We start from the raw sequence: 20,204 nt of genomic DNA, 5'->3' as shown, positions 1-20,204 counted from the left end.
CTCTTTTCTTTGTCTGTTCAGCCATGGTGGCTATCGCTGCTCCTGCTAACAACCCTGCTAACAACCCACTCTTGTGTAGTCGCAGACTGAAGTTCAATCATGGAAGACCAAATAAGGCATTAATAGAGCACCCCATGCTGTCATAACCCTCAGCCCAAATGACGTCACTAAATGACGTCACCATCTCCGACGTCACCTTCTCTATGACGTCACCTTTGCAGCGTGACGTCAGTTGCCCAAATGACGTCAGTTATGACATCATAAATGCCCTTCTCCCGGTACTATATAAGGCCCCCATCACCACAGCTTAAATCACACTCGTGCAGTCATCACTCACCTTGCGTCAGCATCACGCATCCATCCAGCATCTCCAGGCAAGAAGCTTCATTCAGTCCAGCACCATGTCCGAGTCCGAAGACGAGCAGCAAATGTTCAGCTCCACCGTGGACGCCTTCCTCCAGAGCACATTCAACGCCCCGGCCAGCCCCGGGCAAATCCCCGATCCCCAGGCTTCATCTCCGGGCGTCTCAGGCGTCTCACTGGACGCTCCCCGCACCAGGGGCCGCGGCCGCAAAAGAAGACCCAACGTCCCGGAGGTCCTCGTCTCGCCCGGATCACAGTCCGCGCAGCACTCCGAAGGCCGTGGCCGCGGCAAAAGAGCCCAGAAGTCCACCTCCAAGAAAGGCCCAGCGAAGCGCACCAAGACCGCCGGCTCCTCGGCGGACGCGCCAAGGCGTCCAGCCCCTCCAGGCCCCCATGATCCCCTGATCGCAACGATGTCTTCAATGGTCGGGGCCCTCGCCGACATCGATGCCCGGCTGAGGCTGATCACGAGCCCCATGCTCCCCACGGCAGCAGCCCAAGCGCACCAGGTTTCAGGCTCGTATCCCCCTTCTCAGCCCGCTTTTCTTCTGGCGATATCAGCCCAGCCAGCCCCGCTCCAAAATCCAGGTGCGTGCGCCGAGTTCCCTCCCCTCCCCGCACTCATCCCCCCTATGAATACCCTCGCCTCGGCCATCCACTCCCCCGGACACGGGAGGCCGTATATCCCACTCTCAGCAAACATATCGCCCAGGCTTCGAGCCATGATCCTTCAAGGCAGGGATATCAATCTAGTCAGCATTATCCTGCCGTCTGCTGAGTGCAGCAAAAAGTTAACGGGCGGCCAAGATATATCGGCCGTCCTGAAATCTTCCGACCCCCGTCTCGCCAAAGATCTATCACCAACCGAATTCCTCGTTGCGTTCGGGGTTTTCCGCGACATCATATGCTCAGTGTACCCCAGCCGTCGCGTTGAGTTAGACGAGTACTTGGCTCTGATGGGAGACCTCCACCTCAGGTACGGGAAAAACATATTTTACGAGTACCACAAAGCGTTCTCTACAAAAGCGGCGCTGTACATAACTCGTTCCAACATCCGTCTAGACTGGTCCATGTTGGATACCGAGCTACTGGTACTGGTCACGGGTGGTCACCAGGCGATCACCTGTTTTTCCTGCGGCGAAACAGGCCACACAGCGCCTCTATGCGCTGCGGCCGCCTTCCAGGCTTCCGGGAGCAACACACTGCTTCCGGCCGGTCCACCCCCCCTCCTCCAGCAGGAAACCTTCCAGCCATCTCAATCTGACCGCCAGGGGCGCAAGGTAGTTATGCATAACAACATGGCTATCTGCAATAATTTTAATGAGGGAGTTTGCACATACCCTAACTGCATTTTTCTGCACGTCTGCAGCGCCTGCAGGGAAGCGCACCCCCGCTCCGTCTGCCCCCGCAGGATCCGCCCCCCAAGGCAGTTCCCCAAAAAAGAAAGGTTGGGCTAACAATCATAAAATCCCTCCCATCCACCCCCATCGACATCCCAGCCCTGGGCCTCGAATTAGCCTGCCACCCCGATCGCGTATTTACCGATCATCTCTTAACCGGCCTCTCCCAGGGGTTCAAAATAGGAGTAATTTCTCCCCCCACAATTTCCCACGTCTCTAAAAATCTGCAAACGGCTCAAAAAGAGCCCAAAGTAGTTTCTCAACTCCTTAGCAGGGAATTATCAAAAGGATTCATAATCGGCCCATTTGATTCTCCCCCCTTCCCGGTGTTCCGAACAAGTCCAGTAGGCGTCGCCACTCGCAAATATTCCGGCAAAAGCGCCTAATTATAGACCTGTCAGCGCCTCATCATGGCCCCACTCCAAGCATAAACAGCCTCATTCCTCCCGAACCTTATTCCCTCCACTATGCAAAAATAGACCACGCCATTCGTCTAATCAAACTGGCAGGCAAAGGTGCGTGGCTTTCTAAAGCCGATATCTCAGACGCCTTCAAAGTCATCCCTATCCATCCCTCCCAATGGCATCTATTCGGAATAAAATGGGATTCAAAATTCTATTTTTCCGTAAGGCTCACGTTTGGGTGCAGAAGCAGCCCCCGCCATCTTTAATTCACTAGCAGAAGCTCTATGCTGGATATTGCTAAACAATATCCGTCTCCCCGCAGTGCTACACCTGCTAGATGATTTTCTGCTCATCGACCCTCCGTCCGTCCCCTCAATCTCCCTAGTTAAACTCAAAGAGACGTTTCACAGGCTGGGCGTCCCTCTAGCTGAGGAAAAAACCTCCGGGCCCTCATCATCTCTTGAATTCCTGGGCATTAATCTCGACACCAAGCTTATGCAAGCTTCCCTCCCCCTCGAGAAATTGTCTCGCATCCGCAAAATAGCTCAGTCCTATTCAGCAGCCAGCCACATTTCAAAACGAGACCTTCTGTCTCTGCTCGGCCACCTGAATTTTGCTATGCACATTATTCCCCAAGGGAGGTCATTCATTTCCAGGCTGCTCGATTTAGCATCGTCAGTCCCCAGCCTCCTTGACTCCGTTACCCTCAACGAGGGATGCCGATCCGATCTCAAATTCTGGGCTCACCTCTTAGAAAATTGGAACGGAATCTCATTCTTCTATGATGAAATCGTCTCGTCTGCCGACGACCTAAAACTGTTCACAGATGCAGCCCCATCCGTGGGTTTCGGGGGGGTCTACCAAGGCCACTGGTTCGCTGGCACTTGGCCGCAGCAGTTTGCCGGCTTGGATCAGTCCTCCGCTCTATACGAAATATACCCGATAGTGGCTGCCTGTCACATATGGGGGCGCTTCTGGGCACGTAAAAGGATAGCAGTCAAATGCGATAATGCTGCAGTAGTCGCCATCATCAATAAAGGGCGATCATCTTCCCCGGCCATTATGCCTTTTGTTAGGCGCCTAACCTGGCTTTCCGTCACCCATAATTTTATCATGGTCGCCAGGCACATCCCCGGGCATATTAACATAATCGCTGATCACCTCTCCCGTTTCAATTTCCAGGCGTTCCGCAGACTCTACCCCGAAGCAGACTCGACTCCGACACCTCACCCCTCCTTTTCCGCCCTCACGCTCTAATAGAGAGCAATCCCCACCTCACCCCTTTTCTCCACTCGGCCCAGTCCTACATTAGGCAAGGACTGGCCAGTTCCACCATCAAAGCTTACGACGCGGCTTGGCGAATGTTCGCCATGTTCTGCCTCTCCGTCAACCAGCCCGTTCACCCCGTTCTAATTCCCACAGTATGCACCTTCATTTCTTTCTGCGTAGATGTCCGCCACCTCCGCCCTCCTTACATCCGCAGCCTAGTGGCAGGCATCCAATTTTACGCCAGGGGCCTCGACCCGGCTTTTCCCAGTCTATTTACAAATCCAGTTGTTAAACTACTATTAAAAGGCATTTCAAAAGCTTTTCCGTCTGCCCCCGACTCCCGGCGTCCCATTACTCTCCCCATATTACGGCACATGTTAACCAGCCTCAGACAAGGCATTCACTCCACCTTTTTAGACAGCCTCTTAGAGTGCGTATTTTCCCTGGCCTTTTATGGGTTCCTCAGAATCAGCGAGTTTACATCCCCCGCCACGTTTCAACCCTCACGCGACATAACTCTCTCCGATTTAAAATTCCACCCCGACCACTATAGCATCTCCCTGAAACATACCAAAGTAGGCGGAGCTTGCTCTATAATCATTGCTCGCATCCAATCTCCCTTCTGCCCCTTCTCGGCCATGATTCGATACCTTAGAGTCAGGCCCCCAACTAGTCCCTCGGCCCCCCTTTTCCTCATCTCTCCCCATCATCACATGACGAGATCCTGGTTCATCCTCCACTTCAAGACCACACTCCAGAAATGCAACATCCCTGCGGAGAACTATTCCAGCCACTCCTTCAGGATCGGAGCAGCCACATCAGCAGCCACGCAGGGGGTGTCCTCCGCCTCCCTTCAACAACTGGGGCGCTGGTCCTCAACCGCCTATGCATCCTACATTCGACCAGAGCAAGACGCCATACTATCAGCCCAGAGATCCCTTCTTCCATGACTAAAGAGGCAGCAAGCACTTCGTTGGTGGTGATCAAACTCTCCTTTTCTCATCGATGCGCCCATGCCCGGGCTATCCACATCCACTCCCTTGCATCCCCGCTTTGCCTTAAAAAACCCCGGTCAGCCCCTCATCTCCCGACATGCATAAATTCTCCCCCTGTCAGCCCACGACCTGACTAAAGCATACCCCAGGCGAGCTCCATGACCCCCGTTTTCACTCTCCCAGTTCCTGAAATAACTTTAAATTCCTTTGGGGGATGACCCCCGTTTTCACTCTCCCTGTTCCCGAAATAACTTTAAATTCCTTTGGGGGATGTCCTATCTCTTACAGCACCGACGCCCTCTCTCATAAGCAAGAGGAGCGTCACATCATGGAGTCATACGCCATACTATTCTGATTCAATAAAGTTTGTTAAAATTATATTAAGAGTCTCTCATGATTGAAGTGTAGTCGCAGACTGAAGTTCAATCATGGAAGACCAAATAAGGCATTAATAGAGCACCCCATGCTGTCATAACCCTCAGCCCAAATGACGTCACTAAATGACGTCACCATCTCCGACGTCACCTTCTCTATGACGTCACCTTTGCAGCGTGACGTCAGTTGCCCAAATGACGTCAGTTATGACATCATAAATGCCCTTCTCCCGGTACTATATAAGGCCCCCATCACCACAGCTTAAATCACACTCGTGCAGTCATCACTCACCTTGCGTCAGCATCACGCATCCATCCAGCATCTCCAGGCAAGAAGCTTCATCCCACCACCTCCCCCAGATCACCACCAATGTTATGACTCCCGTTGGAAACAGATCCCCTCAGGGGGGATGTCCTATCTCTTACAGCACCGACGCCCTCTCTCATAAGCAAGAGGAGCGTCACATCATGGAGTCATACGCCGGGGGATGTCCTATCTCTTACAGCACCGACGCCCTCTCTCATAAGCAAGAGGAGCGTCACATCATGGAGTCATACGCCATACTATTCTGATTCAATAAAGTTTGTTAAAATTATATTAAGAGTCTCTCATGATTGAACTTCTATTCAATACAAATAAACTGCTTTGCTGCTACCAGAAACTAAGAAGAAGAAGAAGAAGAAGAAGAAGAAGAAGAAGAAGAAGAAGAAGAAGAAGAAGAAGAAGAAGAAGAAGAAGAAGAAGAAGAAGAAGAAGAAGAATCAACAGAGAGTAGCAAAACAGACATACTGTATTTATTCATATGAAAATGTCACAGATTATTACTCTATTAATTGACTAATCTAAAGCAGCTCACAATGAAAGGGCAGTAGACGTTTAGCATCTTGTACAAAGACACCTCAACAGGATAAATGGCTTTCAGCGGATGCACACACAGGGCTCTAACCTGTGACCTTTAGATTGTGGGACAGTCTCTAACCACTAGGCCACGCACCTCTCCTCCTCTCCCTCCAGCAGCTTCCTGTAGGCGCATATCTCCATATCCAGGGCCAGCTTGACATCCAGGAGCTCCTGGTAATCATCCAGCTGCTGCTGCATGCGCTGTCTCATCTCGGCCATCTCTCTGTCTTTGTCTCCCAGCAGGCGGCGCGTGGTGTCCCGCTCCCGGGACAGCGCCTCCTCCAGGTCGCGGATCTTCGCCTCGCGGGCCGCCAGCTGGGTCACACAGAGGAATCACACAGTTACTGTGAGCTCAGAGTCTGTACTGGTCAGTTACTGTGAGCTCAGAGTCCGTACTGGTCAGTTACTGTGAGCTCAGAGTCCGTACTGGTCAGTTACTGTGAGCTCAGAGTCCGTACTGGTCAGTTATTGTGAGCTCAGAGTCCGTACTGGTCAGTTACTGTGAGCTCAGAGTCGGTACTGGTCAGTTACTGTGAGCTCAGAGTCGGTACTGGTCAGTTACTGTGAGCTCAGAGTCCGTACTGGTCAGTTACTGTGAGCTCAGAGTCCGTACTGGTCAGTTACTGTGAGCTCAGAGTCCGTACTGGTCAGTTATTGTGAGCTCAGAGTCCGTACTGGTCAGTTACTGTGAGCTTAGAGTCCGTACTGGTCAGTTACTGTGAGCTTAGAGTCCGTACTGGTCAGTTATTGTGAGCTCAGAGTCCGTACTGGTCAGTTATTGTGAGCTCAGAGTCCGTACTGGTCAGTTATTGTGAGCTCAGAGTCCGTACTGGTCAGTTACTGTGAGCTTAGAGTCCGTACTGGTCAGTTACTGTGAGCTTAGAGTCCGTACTGGTCAGTTACTGTGAGCTTAGAGTCTGTACTGGTCAGTTACTGTGAGCTCAGAGTCCGTACTGGTCAGTTGCTGTGAGCTCAGAGTCTGTACTGGTCAGTTTCTGTGAGCTCAGAGTCCGTACTGGTCAGGCAAGTTTGCAAATACAAGACATTAGGCTGCTCATGTAGGTCACATTAAATACAACACAAACGTATGAAAAGGAGTAGTTAACTAGCTCACAAAAAAGTTAAAAATAAAATTACATACAGATCCAGAGAATATTGCACTGGGCATGAACACACACAAGGGGTTGGGTTGGGGGGTAAGCTGGACTCAGGTTGGGAATCGGCATGGTATAAACAGAGTATAAATATTTATAAATATATATCTATACAGCCAGAACAGAGTTGAGTATATAAGAACTGACTATAGAATAGTGGGTGCGTGTTATCATTAAATGGACTTCACTGTTTGGATCTAACTACTTAACATCACCCATCATCTACTCCAGCTGGTGGTCAGAAAAGCACATCTGTTCTCATAAACAAAATGAAAAGAAATGCAATCAAAAGACTCAAGGGAAAACTCTGGTACAAAAGGGGCATGACAGCACTTGACAGCTTGAATATATATTTTCTGACTCTTAACCTCTGTAAATGCATGACTGGTTCCTGTTATGTTTTGAATAAAAAAATAAATGCAATCATGTGAACTTTCGATTTTGCTCTGCTGTTAAATTAGAAAAACGTCACACATACTGTTAGCCTACATCTCTTTTCCTCTAAACCAGTGTTTCCCAAAGACTGGGTCGGGACCCACAGGTGGTTCGCCGGAGATTTTATTTGGGTCACCATATTAATTTGCTAAATTTCTTCCATAGTCTTTTATTTAAAATGTGTCTCTATTATTTTACTGATGAGAGGAAGAAAACAAGAGCCTGTTAACTCCGCCTGAATGCATTTATTTGGTCTCATTTATAAAGTATTTAACACGTGCATAAAACAAAGTTGTGATTTATCAAACGTATATCCCTTTGAAATGGCTGGTTTACCGATAAAAGATAGTATAAGGTGATGTGGAAATGGCAGTAAAAATGGTCAGGGAGCTTCATTTATGCACAAATTGGCTCTTCTCGCGATTTATAGATAAGACCTGTCGTGAATTGGGTTGGTTGGTTTGTCACTTTTAAAAAGTGGGTCCCCAGAAAAAAGTTTGGGAAGCACTGCTTCAAACTCTCATGTGAGGCATTTTGGCTAAAAGCATAGATGGCTTCAGCTATGAGAAGAACATGAATGTGACCCATACACAGTAGATAACCATCTAGTATTCTTTGAGATACCTGTTTCTGCAGCTGGCTGAGCTGAGAGGATGCAGACTCCAGACGGATGCGTGTCTGCTGCAGCTCCTCGTGTGCGGCTCCGACCAGGTGGCTGCTCCTGTCCGCTGACTGACGGGCGTTCTCCAGCTGTTACACACACAAACAGCGGGGCTTAACTTAAGATGCATGAAACCTCGACTCTAACCTGACTCTTCAGCTCAACGGTCATTTAGACACACACCCACTGTAAAAAATGTGAAAAGATTTCAACATTTATTGCACAATTTATTTTAACAATCCTGGTCACGAACATAAAGATTCTATCAATAAAATTGCATGTGCAATATGGTGATCAACTTCCTCACACACATGGTCATTACCATATAACAAAATACATGTTCCCATTCGTTATAACATTTCTTCACGAATGAGGGTTTCCAAATTCCAATCATGGAAGTTGGAAACCCTCATTCGTGTTTTGCTTGCACCTGTGTTTACCCTGCCTTTTTGACACAAAATGGCCCCCGTGAGAAGGGTCTATCTAATCGTTTTAGATCAAAACAACACAATTGTCTTCTTGGTATAATAATAACCATTGACTACAGTCTGCACAAAATGTGTCTGCTAACAAACATGGTATAGTATTGTGCCATGTGTATGATTGTATGTTGACATTCTTTTGAATGTGTTTTAGTGATGTTTTTTGTGTGATGTGTTTTCAATGTTATGTTATTTTGTCCATATGGAGTCCATTGAGGATCACAGTAAGAAATAAACACTTTTTCTTGTGTTATTCTCTGGAGTCAAACCTACATGAATTGCTACAAGTATCTAAGCAACATATGCGTCATGTAGTATTTGAAAATAGGTTTCATGGTTTGTACCTTAGCCACCCAACATGTGTGCCACATCAATTAAGTTTGCCACATACTGTAGGAAAAATACAATTAATGGCCAGAAATCTGATAGACAATCATATCGCATATTGGTGAATTTATATGGCCTTTCATAATTACCTTGGAATTGTAGGTCTTCTCAATCTCTTCCTTGTATAGTTTAATCTGTAGTTCATGCTGGCTTCGCATCTCCATCAGAGCCTCAGCCAGCTTGCTTTCAAAGTCTTGCTGGGTGCCGCTATCCAGCTCAACCATACGAGACTCGTGGCGTCGCTTTGTCTCCCGCAGCTCCTGTTGGACAATCACCAACAAACCCAGTGTCACTCACGAGTCACAACTACAATTACCTACAGTACATGTAGATTATAACACGTTTACTATAGGGGTATGATCATAAAAAGAGGTGAATATAACAGAAGTTCCTTTTTCCAGATGATTCATTTCATGTTATAGATGATATTAACTTTGATCCAGGACTCTGACCTCAGAGGAGAGGTTCTTCTGAAAGTCCAGCTCCTCTTTGACTGTCTGGATGCGATTCTCTCCATCCACCCTGCGCAGCATCTCATCCTGCAGCTGCTTCCTGGCATCGCCCAAACCGGTCTCCAGCTAGGACAGGCAACAGGAGCTGACTATTAGTATGGAAGAATGCACAAACATCCACATACTCTAAGTATGCAGCAGCTGGTGCAGGGAGTAGGGAGATCATGGGAACATCCACTTATAGCATATATGTAGACTAGACCCGTTCAACTTGACAGCATTGAACGTAAACATTCGAAATGGACCATAGCTTATTTCCTGTTGCCGTGTTTGCTAATACAATAGCTGACAGGGAAAAAAACTAGTCCAAACTGTTCCCTAGCAACAGAATTCAAGTGAAATGGTCTATGGACCCATTTCAGAGCAACCGTTTTGAGGTGGTCAAAGCAGGAAGTAAAGCAGGTGTAATAACCAATACCATTAATTATGGCTCCATTCCGTTTAGGTGTTCCAGTGCCAGGGCCCTCATTCATTTGATTGGCTACACCTGCTTTACTTCCTCCTTTACCACCTCTAAAGGTTGCTGTGAAAAGAACCTATAGACAAACACGGGAATGCTAGAAACTCCAGTGTAGACATTGTTGTGGTTATATTAAAACCTCATTATTGGGGATTTACATGTTTCAACTTCAATTCAAGGTCTTCTATGGGTTGAGATAATTATATGACCCCTTGGGCTTATGAAGAAGAAATTAGATCAAGTCAAACATGCATGGCAGAAAAGGGGAAAACAACGCTCTCTCTCTTAGCGTCTGAAAAGTTGCGATGTGGGAGATACAACGGTATCTTTTACACGGTATCTAAATGTTTTTATATGCTGTCCTGTGATTTGTTATGTATGTTTTTAAGCTCCTAGCACCCCAATTCCAATGCAGTCCCTACTGTAAATGGCAAATAAAGTGACTTGACTTGACTTGACAAGGTTTTCCTCTGACAGTGAGGGATTCAAAACGCCATTGGATGAACTCAAAAATGCCTGGTGGTAAAGGGAAAAACAACGCTCTTTCTCTTAGTCTGTGACAAGTTGAGATTCGGGAGATACAAGGTCACAAAGACATGTATGTGGGTGAGCTGAACTCGTGCAACATTGATGCAACAAGCTGGTGATCTTTGAGCGATGGCAGCAGGCAGGGGGATTGAGTCCAGATGTGTCTCTCCACTGAGTTTTAAATGGAGCGCGGCGGGGCGACTTTACCTTGGCCACCTGGGCCTTCAAGTCCCGGTTCTCCACCTCGAGCGTGCGCTTCTCTCCCAGGGCCGTGGTCAAAGAGGCGTCCTTAGAGTTCAGCAGGGCCTCCAGGTCCTTGAGCCTCAGGAGTGCTGCAGCCAAATCGGACTCCTTTTTTGTGTTCCTGGGGAAACAGGTATACGAGGGATCAGCCGAGCAGCATTTTGATAAACAAACCGTGTCACTGGGTGGCAACGGCAATGGAACCCTATGGAGCCCAAGTGGCACGAGGCGCGAGTGTCTGACTCAGTTAACTCTGTTTACATTTTAAAAACTGCGACAGTTCACACAACTTTAACACGACAATGCATTATATCAAACTCTTGAGCTACTTCTGCTCTCACTCAGAATGTCAAAATATAAGCGATGTGATGTACAGTTTTTGAGATATTAACGTTTGTTTGGCACAACTCATACTATTAACTGCCACGGGGTTCCGCATTTCTGGGTGTCAAGTGACGTCATGCTGATTCATCCTATAGGGGGCTGAGAATGATTGGACATGTCAAGATATGTATTTGCATAAAGTTCTTTTAAAGTATTGCAGGATATTTTAGACTTGGATAAAACAAGGATGTGCTATGCATTCCATAATAATAACAACACATTTATTTTTGCTGTGTTTCTTCCATTTGGAGCCAAATGGAAATCTGATTACTACAGTTTCCTCTCTACATGGTCTGATGAACTGAATGTGGGTTATTTTTGGACGAGGATAGCCTGGCTGAAGAAAAAAAAGTGGGGAAAGGCCTCTCTGTGTTTCCATGCCTGTGTGAGTCATCGGCCACAGCGATCTCCATCCAAACCTACGTGTCTGGTAGCCACAACCACAGCCGCTGCTGTTTAGCTGAGACGCTGCCGTGGCAACAGCACCGGCGTTGTCAAACACAATGGCCACCATCTCAATATTGATGGAAAAGTAATGAAAGCGAGAGAGCAACCCCATCTAAACACTGCCACGTATTGTGCGCATATAATGATTACTTTGCTGAAGGAGGAGAAGCAGAGAAACGGGAAAGAGTTAGTCATCGCGGGCTCGGGATGTGGCAGCATGGGAAGAAGTCTGGGATGGAAGCTGGATGTCAAAATGCAGTGAGCAATGAGACAGGCACGCTGGCACGGGCGTGGCCCGGGCGGGGCAAGCGGAGCACACGGCGTCAGCACAAGTTTTACAAGCAGCAGAGGACTAATGAATAATATGGATAGGTCTATGGATGCATCAAAAACCCTCTCATTCGTCAATAATAAACAGAGAAACATAATAAGAGCATAATTATTATAATATAATTAGGTCTTTTACTTTGCACTTTATCATTTATAATTTGAAGATTGTCTACTGTCTGCTTCATATTTTGCAATAGAGAGGCAAAGTGAACGTCACTTCCTGCTTCAGCACTGTACCAGAGATTTTCATCCACCATTTATTTTCCCATAGACATTTCGTAAAATGCTTATAAAAATAGTTGTACTTGTTCAAACCAAACGGTTCAGATATATTTAGAAACGGGAGAGATCGCATAATATTTCACTCGGACCAAAACGTTAAAAAAATGCAGGTTTAAAGAAAATATTTGTTCGATGTTGTTTTTTTAAGTTTTGGTCCGAGTTAAATGTTCTATGGTCTCTCCCGATTCTAAATATATCTGAACCGTTTGGTTTGACCAAGTAAAACTATTTTTATAAGCATTTTACGAAATGTCTATAGGAAAATAAATGGTGGATGAAAATCTCTGGTACAATGCTGAAGCAGGAAGTGACGTTCACTTTGCTTCTCTATTTGCGTTGCTATTGCTGTGATCGCTGCACCGTATACTGCACAAAGACAAATTGTTGTTTGTAACATGTTTACTCACTATGGCTATTAAATTAATCTTAATCTTAATCTTGAGTTGAATCAGATTTGGTGGAAGATAAGGTTGCGTGGGGGGGAGGAGATTTGATCACCACAAACCATGTGGATCATTGGCGTCTTCATTTTGGCAGAAAGGCCACAAATGGCCAATACATTTTTGACCAAAACTTTTTATATTCTGGGGGACGGACTCCCCTTTGCTCTGTAACGCGCTCTTGCTTAACAACTGCAGAAGAAATCATAGTGAAGAAATAATCGTGGCTCTTGAAAGCCAGTCTGAATTACAGATGGTCACTCAATGCTCAAGGAGGTACGGAAACTTTGAGTCTAATTCTGAAGAAACCGCATCCCACACACACACACACACACACACACACACACACACACACACACACACACACACACACACACACACACACACACACACACACACACACACAGGCACACACACACACACACACACACACACACACACACACACACACACACACACACACACACACACAGGGGTGTTCGTAAGAATTCTGGGGGCTCACAATGTGACACAGCCCCCTCCCCCCCCCCCTCCCCCCACCCCAATCCATGCCATTTTTAGTACTACTGTAGTCTTTATCACTTTGCCTGTCTGAAGAGCACCTTCATTTTAGCCCCGCCCCCTTCCCCTCACAAAAAGCACCCCCCCTGCACACACACACACATGCACCCGTCACAAACACAACCTACACAAGACACCTCTAAATAGATAGACCCTTTTCACGGGGTTCATTTTGTGTCGAAAAGGCAGGGTAAACACAGGTGCAAGCAAAACACTAAAGAGGGTTTCCAAATTCCAATCTTGGAAGTTTAAAACCCTCATCAGTGTTTTGCTTGCACCTGTGTTTACCCTGCCTCTTCGACACAAAATGGCCCCCGTGAGAAGGGTCTATTGAGACTGGAGTGGTCCACCGTGGTCTACCTGGCTTTAAGCTCCTTGTAGTCCTCCCGCACCTTGCCCAGCTCCAGCTGCAGGCGGGCGCGCTCCTTGGCGACGGAGTCCAGGGTCTGGCGGGCGTCGGCCAGCTCCGTCTCGTAGGCGGCCTTCAGACCCGTCAGCTCGCGGCTGATCTCCGTCTCGGACTCGGTGATGCGCAGACGCAGGCCGGCGTTCTCGTTCTCCAGGTAGCGCACCTTGTCGATGTAGACGGCCAGGCGGTCATTGAGGTTGGACAGGTCCTCCTTCTCCTGCAGCCTGGTGATGCGGTTGGGGGACAGTGGGCTGCCTGCCCCCTGGGGAGTGTTCTTCTGACGGGGTGTCGCCATGGCACCTATGGGCTATCTTTGTAGAGACATAAGCATCATTATAATGTTCTGTCATGAGACTCACAATCAGAATACATTTCCAAGCACGATAAATATAGAGGAATGTGCCTTGCTGTGGTGCTGCTGCACAGACATACTGAAAACACTTACATAGTGCAGTGTACAGTACAATAATAATAGGACTTCACATATAGTGCAAAAAAAGACAATACATCATAAAATAGATTGTAGAGTACATTTCATATTTCATATCACTGTCCTAATCCAAAAAGACACACCACAGTCAATAGCGAGATATTCTTTCAAACATGATTTATTGTGTGACGTGACATTTATAAATAGCATCTGGCAATCTGTAAACGTTCTGTCAAATGCCTTGATTGCAATGCGATAAGAAATACAAAAGAAATACAAAAGTCATGAACAGTGGGACAACATGGGAGGGGTTATCAACTCCACCCAAAATGATAGCAAAGTTCCTTTACATAAGACGCCACATGCATATACATGTATATGGAGATATTTACCTTTTTAAAGAAGGTCTGAAAGTAGACAATGACGATGCTCAGAGGATATTAGAAGATCTTTCTGATATTTTCTCAGTTGTCCTGTGATCTTTGTTCCTCTCACTCATCCGACAGTGTTCAGTCCGTTATGGTACTGTCTCAAAATCCATGTGAGTGCCCATATAGGAAAGAATGAGATGGGAGGAGGAGAGAGAGGTTGGCCTCAAGTTTGGCACTGGGTGGTAGTCTCTCTCTCCCTCCCTCCCTCTCTCTCACTCCCTCCCTCTCTGTCTCTCTCATCCCTGGCCCTCTGTAATGAGTGTGCAGTCTCAAAGAACGACTGGTACCCAAGAAATCCCCAAGGGATACAGTACAAATTGTGAGTAAATCTATTGCCTGAAAGTTGAATTGGACTAATTTGCCCAAAGCACACTGGTCACACTTTTCCAGTAAGTTAAGGCAGTGATTCCCAACCAGGGGTACTTGAGCAGCTTGCAGGGGGTACTTGGAATGATTGGGGAATACAATTTACCTCCAAAATGATAAATAAATATATATATATTCCAAGTCATTTCATAAGCCCATTGTTAAAATGTGATGTGTGTGCCGCAACTAGTTCTGCTGGCAAGTGTCAACTGCTACACTGTTCTGCTACTGATAATGGCAAAAAAACAACAACTAAAAAGCCCAAACACCAGCAGTTCAGTGAAACATATTTTGTATAGATTTACTTGTATGTAATCATCAACACGCATGAGTGAGGGGTACTATTGTCATGGAAAAACAGCTCAAGGGGTACATAAGACAAAAAAGGTTGGGAACCACTGAGTTAAGGTGTTGTAAATATGTGAATGTTTTATGTGGACTTCATGTATTGTGCTTTGATGTGTATAATGTATTACTCTGTAGTTTTGTTTCTGTAGTATCAAGTTAGATTCCATTCTATTCTAGATAGGCTATGTTGTTTATTTACAGTTTAAATCAATCAATCTGGCTAAATGTCATGTGCATTATATTTTGACGTGTACAATGTGTTGTGCACTGATGTCTGTTTTGTATTCTGGAATGGGGTAGAAGAGACATTCTATTCTACTCTAGTTTCTGCTCTGTATGCCATAATGACTTTACAGTGTAAATCAAAAACATAAACATGACTTAATCTAAGTGCAATGTGCATTATGATTAGATGTAAATAATGTGTTGTATTCTGGATGTTTCTGGATTCTGGACATTCTATTACAGTGTATTCTATAAATAAATTGTAATATGATTGCTGATGTGTAGTAGGCTAATTCAGGGGTGACACACAGTTCAACAGGCTGTGTGAGAGTGACTCAGCCTGTCATGATGGAAAATCACACAATTGCTATTTTTGCAATGCAAGAGAACTCAGAAGATTAAAAAAAAAAGTATATCGAACAACTATTTACAAAGAAGCCCTTCTGATCATCTGATCTGAATGGTTGTTTGTCTTGACACAAATCCCACTGATATTCTGTAGTGACCTTTAAACAATCCGGCCGGCTGATATTCTGTAGTGACCTTTAAACAATCCGGCCAGCTGATATTCTGTAGTGACCTTTAAACAATCCGGCCAGCTGATATTCTGTAGTGACCTTTAAACAATCCGGCCGGCTGATATTCTGTAGTGACCTTTAAACAATCCGGCCGGCTGATATTCTGTAGTGACCTTTAAACAATCCGGCCAGCTGATATTCTGTAGTGACCTTTAAACAATCCGGCCGGCTGATATTCTGTAGTGACCTTTAAACAATCCGGCCGGCTGATATTCTGTAGTGACCTTTAAACAATCCGGCCAGCTGATATTCTGTAGTGACCTTTAAACAATCCGGCCAGCTGATATTCTGTAGTGACCTTTAAACAATCCGGCCGGCTGATATTCTGTAGTGACCTTTAAACAATCCGGCCGGCTGATATTCTGTAGTGACCTTTAAACAATCCGGCCGGCTGATATTCTGTAGTGACCTTTAAACAATCCGGCCGGCTGATATTCTGTAGTGACCTTTAAACAATCCGGCCAGCTGATATTCTGTAGTGACCTTTAAACAATCCGGCCAGCTGATATTCTGTAGTGACCTTTAAACAATCCGGCCAGCTGATATTCTGTAGTGACCTTTAAACAATCCGGCCAGCTGATATTCTGTAGTGACCTTTAAACAATCCGGCCAGCTGATATTCTGTAGTGACCTTTAAACAATCCGGCCAGCTGATATTCTGTAGTGACCTTTAAACAATCCGGCCAGCTGATATTCTGTAGTGACCTTTAAACAATCCGGCCAGCTGATATTCTGTAGTGACCTTTAAACAATCCGGCCAGCTGATATTCTGCAGTGACCTTTAAACAATCCAGCCAGCTGATATTCTGTAGTGACCTTTAAACAATCCGGCCAGCTGATATTCTGCAGTGCAGTGACCTTTAAACAATCCAGCCAGCTGATATTCTGCAGTGACCTTTAAACAATCCAGCCAGCTGATATTCTGTAGTGACCTTTAAACAATCCGGCCAGCTGATATTCTGCAGTGACCTTTAAACAATCCAGCCAGCTGATATTCTGCAGTGACCTTTAAACAATCCAGCCAGCTGATATTCTGTAGTGACCTTTAAACAATCCAGCCAGCTGATATTCTGTAGTGACCTTTAAACAATCCAGCCAGCTGATATTCTCTAGTGACCTTTAAACAATCCAGCCAGCTGGTATTCTGTAGTGACCTTTAAACAATCCGGCCAGCTGATATTCTCTAGTGACCTTTAAACAATCCAGCCAGCTGGTATTCTGTAGTGACCTTTAAACAATCCGGCCAGCTGATATTCTCTAGTGACCTTTAAACAATGCAGCCAGCTGGTATTCTGTAGTGACCTTTAAACAATCCGGCCAGCTGATATTCTCTAGTGACCTTTAAACAATCCAGCCAGCTGGTATTCTGTAGTGACCTTTAAACAATCCAGCCAGCTGATATTCTGTAGTGACCTTTAAACCACAGATCACATTTCCCAGCACAGAATAACCCAAGGGAGCCCTCGTGCGATACAGGCGCTCTCTGTCAGACTGTGTGGCTGCTTCACATTTTATATTGCAGGATATCTTGCCATAATCAAATGAAATAAATATGGCTCCGCTATTACTATATATTACGATATATTACGATATATTATTACGATATAACTTTATTTAGAAGAGAAGAAGGAAGAGTTAGCCACTAGTTAGGTTGCTAATATAACTAACGTAAGAGAACTCGCTCCGCCCGCCCCAAAGCAGGACTACACCGCCAGGATGATAGCACCATTGCAAACCAAGGATACATTGGCCAAGTATAATTGGGGAGAACATAGGGGAAATTCCAAAAATGATATATAGGCCATCTCAGACAGCCTCTTTGTTTCTCAATATGAAAACCAAGTTGTGAGGTGACGTAAGGCAAGACTGCTCCCCCTCTCAAAACACCCCAGTCCAATTATGAAATCATTGAGGAGGTTACTACAATAATTAGGCCTACTTTTGATTTTGATAGTTAGGCCTACCTTTATCGATTTGGGACAAATTATAGAAATTCTGCAATAATCCATGTTTTAGAGTTGATTCCATTTTTATCACCAAATTCTGTGATTTAGACTTATAGCCAGTGGATTTGTTGTTGTACATTCAGGCAATACTGTGTGTGTGTGTGTGTGTGTGTGTGTGTGTGTGTGTGTGTGTGTGTGTGTGTGTGTGTGTGTGTGTGTGTGTGTGTGTGTGTGTGAGAGAGAGAGAGAGATGTAGTCCAGCTGTAGGGCGTGGGGGGTCATAGATTGAGAAGGATTTTTTCACTACGTGTTTGGGGCACTTTTGGACGTGACCTCAAGGTTGAATCAGCTAGAATAGAGATGGCTGATGTATTTAATGCTGCCATTAAAAAGGTCTCACAAAAAGTCTAAACTGTACCTTCATGAAACTTGTGTGTGTGTGTGTGTGTGTGTGTGTGTGTGTGTGTGTGTGTGTGTGTGCGCCTGTGTGTGTGTGTGTGTGTGCGTGCGCGCGCGCCTGTGTGTGTGTGTGTGTGTGCGCGCGCCTGTGTGTGTGTGTGTGCGTGCGCCTGTGTGTGTGTGTGTGTGTGCGTGCGCCTGTGTGTGTGTGTGTGTGTGTGTGTGTGTGTGTGTGTGCGCGCACGCCTGTGTGTGTGTGTGTGTGTGTGTGTGTGTGTGTGTGTGTGTGTGTGTGTGTGTGCGCGCGCGCGCCTGTGTGTGTGTGTGTGTGTGTGTGTGTGTGTGTGTGCGCCTGTGTGTGTGTGTGTGTGTGTGTGTGTCAGACTTCTGTCAGGTAGAGCTGCGTCTGCTGGCTCACCTCTCCTCTGACCCTGAGCTGCTCCGCATCTTCACCGACCCGCACGCCGACGTCTTCACCATGCTGGCCTCTCAGTGGTGAGTCGTGTTGGGACTAACGCGTTATTAAGTAACGCGTTACAGTACCTAAGTTACTTTTTGCGGTAACGAGTACTGTAACGAATTACTTCATCAGTAACGTAACGTACTTACAATTATTTGCGGTTTAAACAGGCTCGTTACTCGTTACTCCACGATTCTGTGCGGGACCTACAGCAGCGAGGGTAGAGAGGAAAATGCGAGTCTGACGGCGGTCTGATGAGGAAGTAGGCTAATCGTGCGGCACTTCTATACTTTCTAATGTTACTGGACCAAATTCTGATAGTGAAACGGGTCATTTTGCGCGAGCTGTGTTGTGTACGGTGTTCACTTCACACCGCTCGGCGAGTCAGCAGCATGGAGCCCTCTCCTCCTCGCTTCTCTCAGGCTGTCTGTCACCAGTGCCCTACTGTATCCAGGCAAGCACAGCACTCGTCTCTCACTTACAGATTCCCCTCGCGTTGGAGGGTGTTCACGGTGTGTTTCGCGTTGTTTGGTCATGAAATGGGGAAAAAATGCCTGCAAGTCTGCTGCCTTTTGGAGATGAACTGCTATTAAAGGCAGCCGCGACGAGCGGCTGCTTTGAGGCTCTGCTCTGTCCCTATCTGCAGGCAGCGCTGAGTGGGCTCTGCTGCTCACTGTCACTCCGCTCCCTCTCCCCCCCTCTCTCTCTCTCTCTCTCTCACTCACTCTGCTGCTTGTAGGGAGCCGATCTCTCTCTCTCTCTCTCTCCCCCTCTGCCTGTCAGCAGAGCGACTAGCGACTGGGGACTGGGGGGGGGGGGGGGTGAGCAGCACAGCACACTCTCTCTCGCCCAGCATCAAAGTGAGAGCCTCACTTTCATCCTTCCGCAAACAAATCTTATCGCAGTATAGCGCACATGTAAAATATAACGCTATACTACGAAGTGACAACGTAACAAAGCTGGTCTAAACACACCGGCTACTGTAATATCGTCACTGTGTACAAGCAACGGGGGGGGGGGGGTTGACTCGCTGTGTGTGTTTTTTGCTGCGCGGAATGGATTTGATCAGGCAAGTAGCTCCATGCTCTTAAAATACTGAACACCACGTTGTCATATTTGACATATGTGTTCATTGTAGACAGTTTATCGCTGAATGTGTCATTACATTATTAATATCTTACCTGAATAAGCTCAAATGCTGTTACAGGATTATCACACCGAGTCTGGAGCACTTTCTGCGGCCACGCAGCAGCTCGGAGGCACCCTGCCTTTTAGAGCACGAGCACGAGCTGCTGTGCTCCAGGCAGCGGGGACGCGCGGGCGGAGCTCTTCACTGGAGGTGACTGTCACATACACTGCCCTGCGCTGCAGTTGCAGTAACTTTTAACAAGAATCACGAAAAGCCCATAAACGAAAATTTAAAACGGATTTCATGGCGCGGTTTATCGAAAGTTGGGCGAGGGAATGACGTGGAGAAATCTCGCATTGTGATTACATAAGCTGAGAGCGGGGCGTTTGTCCGCACTGTGCTGTGTGCTGCTAGCAGCGAGTTAACGTAAGTTTAGACAAACCACGCACACACACATGGGACAAAATGGGA

At 46.5% G+C, this 20,204-nt stretch overlaps 1 protein-coding gene across 4 annotated transcripts in view; it reads right to left on the bottom strand.

Annotated features, from left to right (window-relative positions):
• The window catches only part of LOC310785224 (lamin-A-like), a 22,853-nt gene extending 2,978 nt beyond the window's left edge, over positions 1–19,875 (bottom strand). The window contains exons 1-7 of one of the 4 annotated variants that reach the window (XM_083646228.1): positions 19,786–19,875; positions 13,373–13,732; positions 10,533–10,689; positions 9,278–9,403; positions 8,915–9,085; positions 7,920–8,045; positions 5,801–6,021 (exon numbers count right to left, since the gene is read on the bottom strand). In XM_083646228.1, the coding sequence (XP_083502354.1) occupies positions 5,801–6,021; positions 7,920–8,045; positions 8,915–9,085; positions 9,278–9,403; positions 10,533–10,689; positions 13,373–13,716 (1,145 nt within the window). In that variant the 5' untranslated portion in view covers positions 13,717–13,732; positions 19,786–19,875. Of the gene's footprint in view, positions 1–5,800; positions 6,022–7,919; positions 8,046–8,914; positions 9,086–9,277; positions 9,404–10,532; positions 10,690–13,372; positions 13,733–14,243; positions 14,339–18,562; positions 18,662–19,785 lie in introns of those variants that run through there. The other 3 variants (XM_083646229.1, XM_083646230.1, XM_083646227.1) reach the window with 3 other exon arrangements.
• Between the last annotated feature and the right edge of the window lie 329 nt (positions 19,876–20,204).

This window comes from Poromitra crassiceps (assembly GCF_964638095.1).
Source record: "Poromitra crassiceps genome assembly, chromosome: 11".
NCBI classification, from domain to species: domain Eukaryota; kingdom Metazoa; phylum Chordata; class Actinopteri; order Beryciformes; family Melamphaidae; genus Poromitra; species Poromitra crassiceps.
This window is presented reverse-complemented; position numbering and strand designations above follow the sequence as displayed.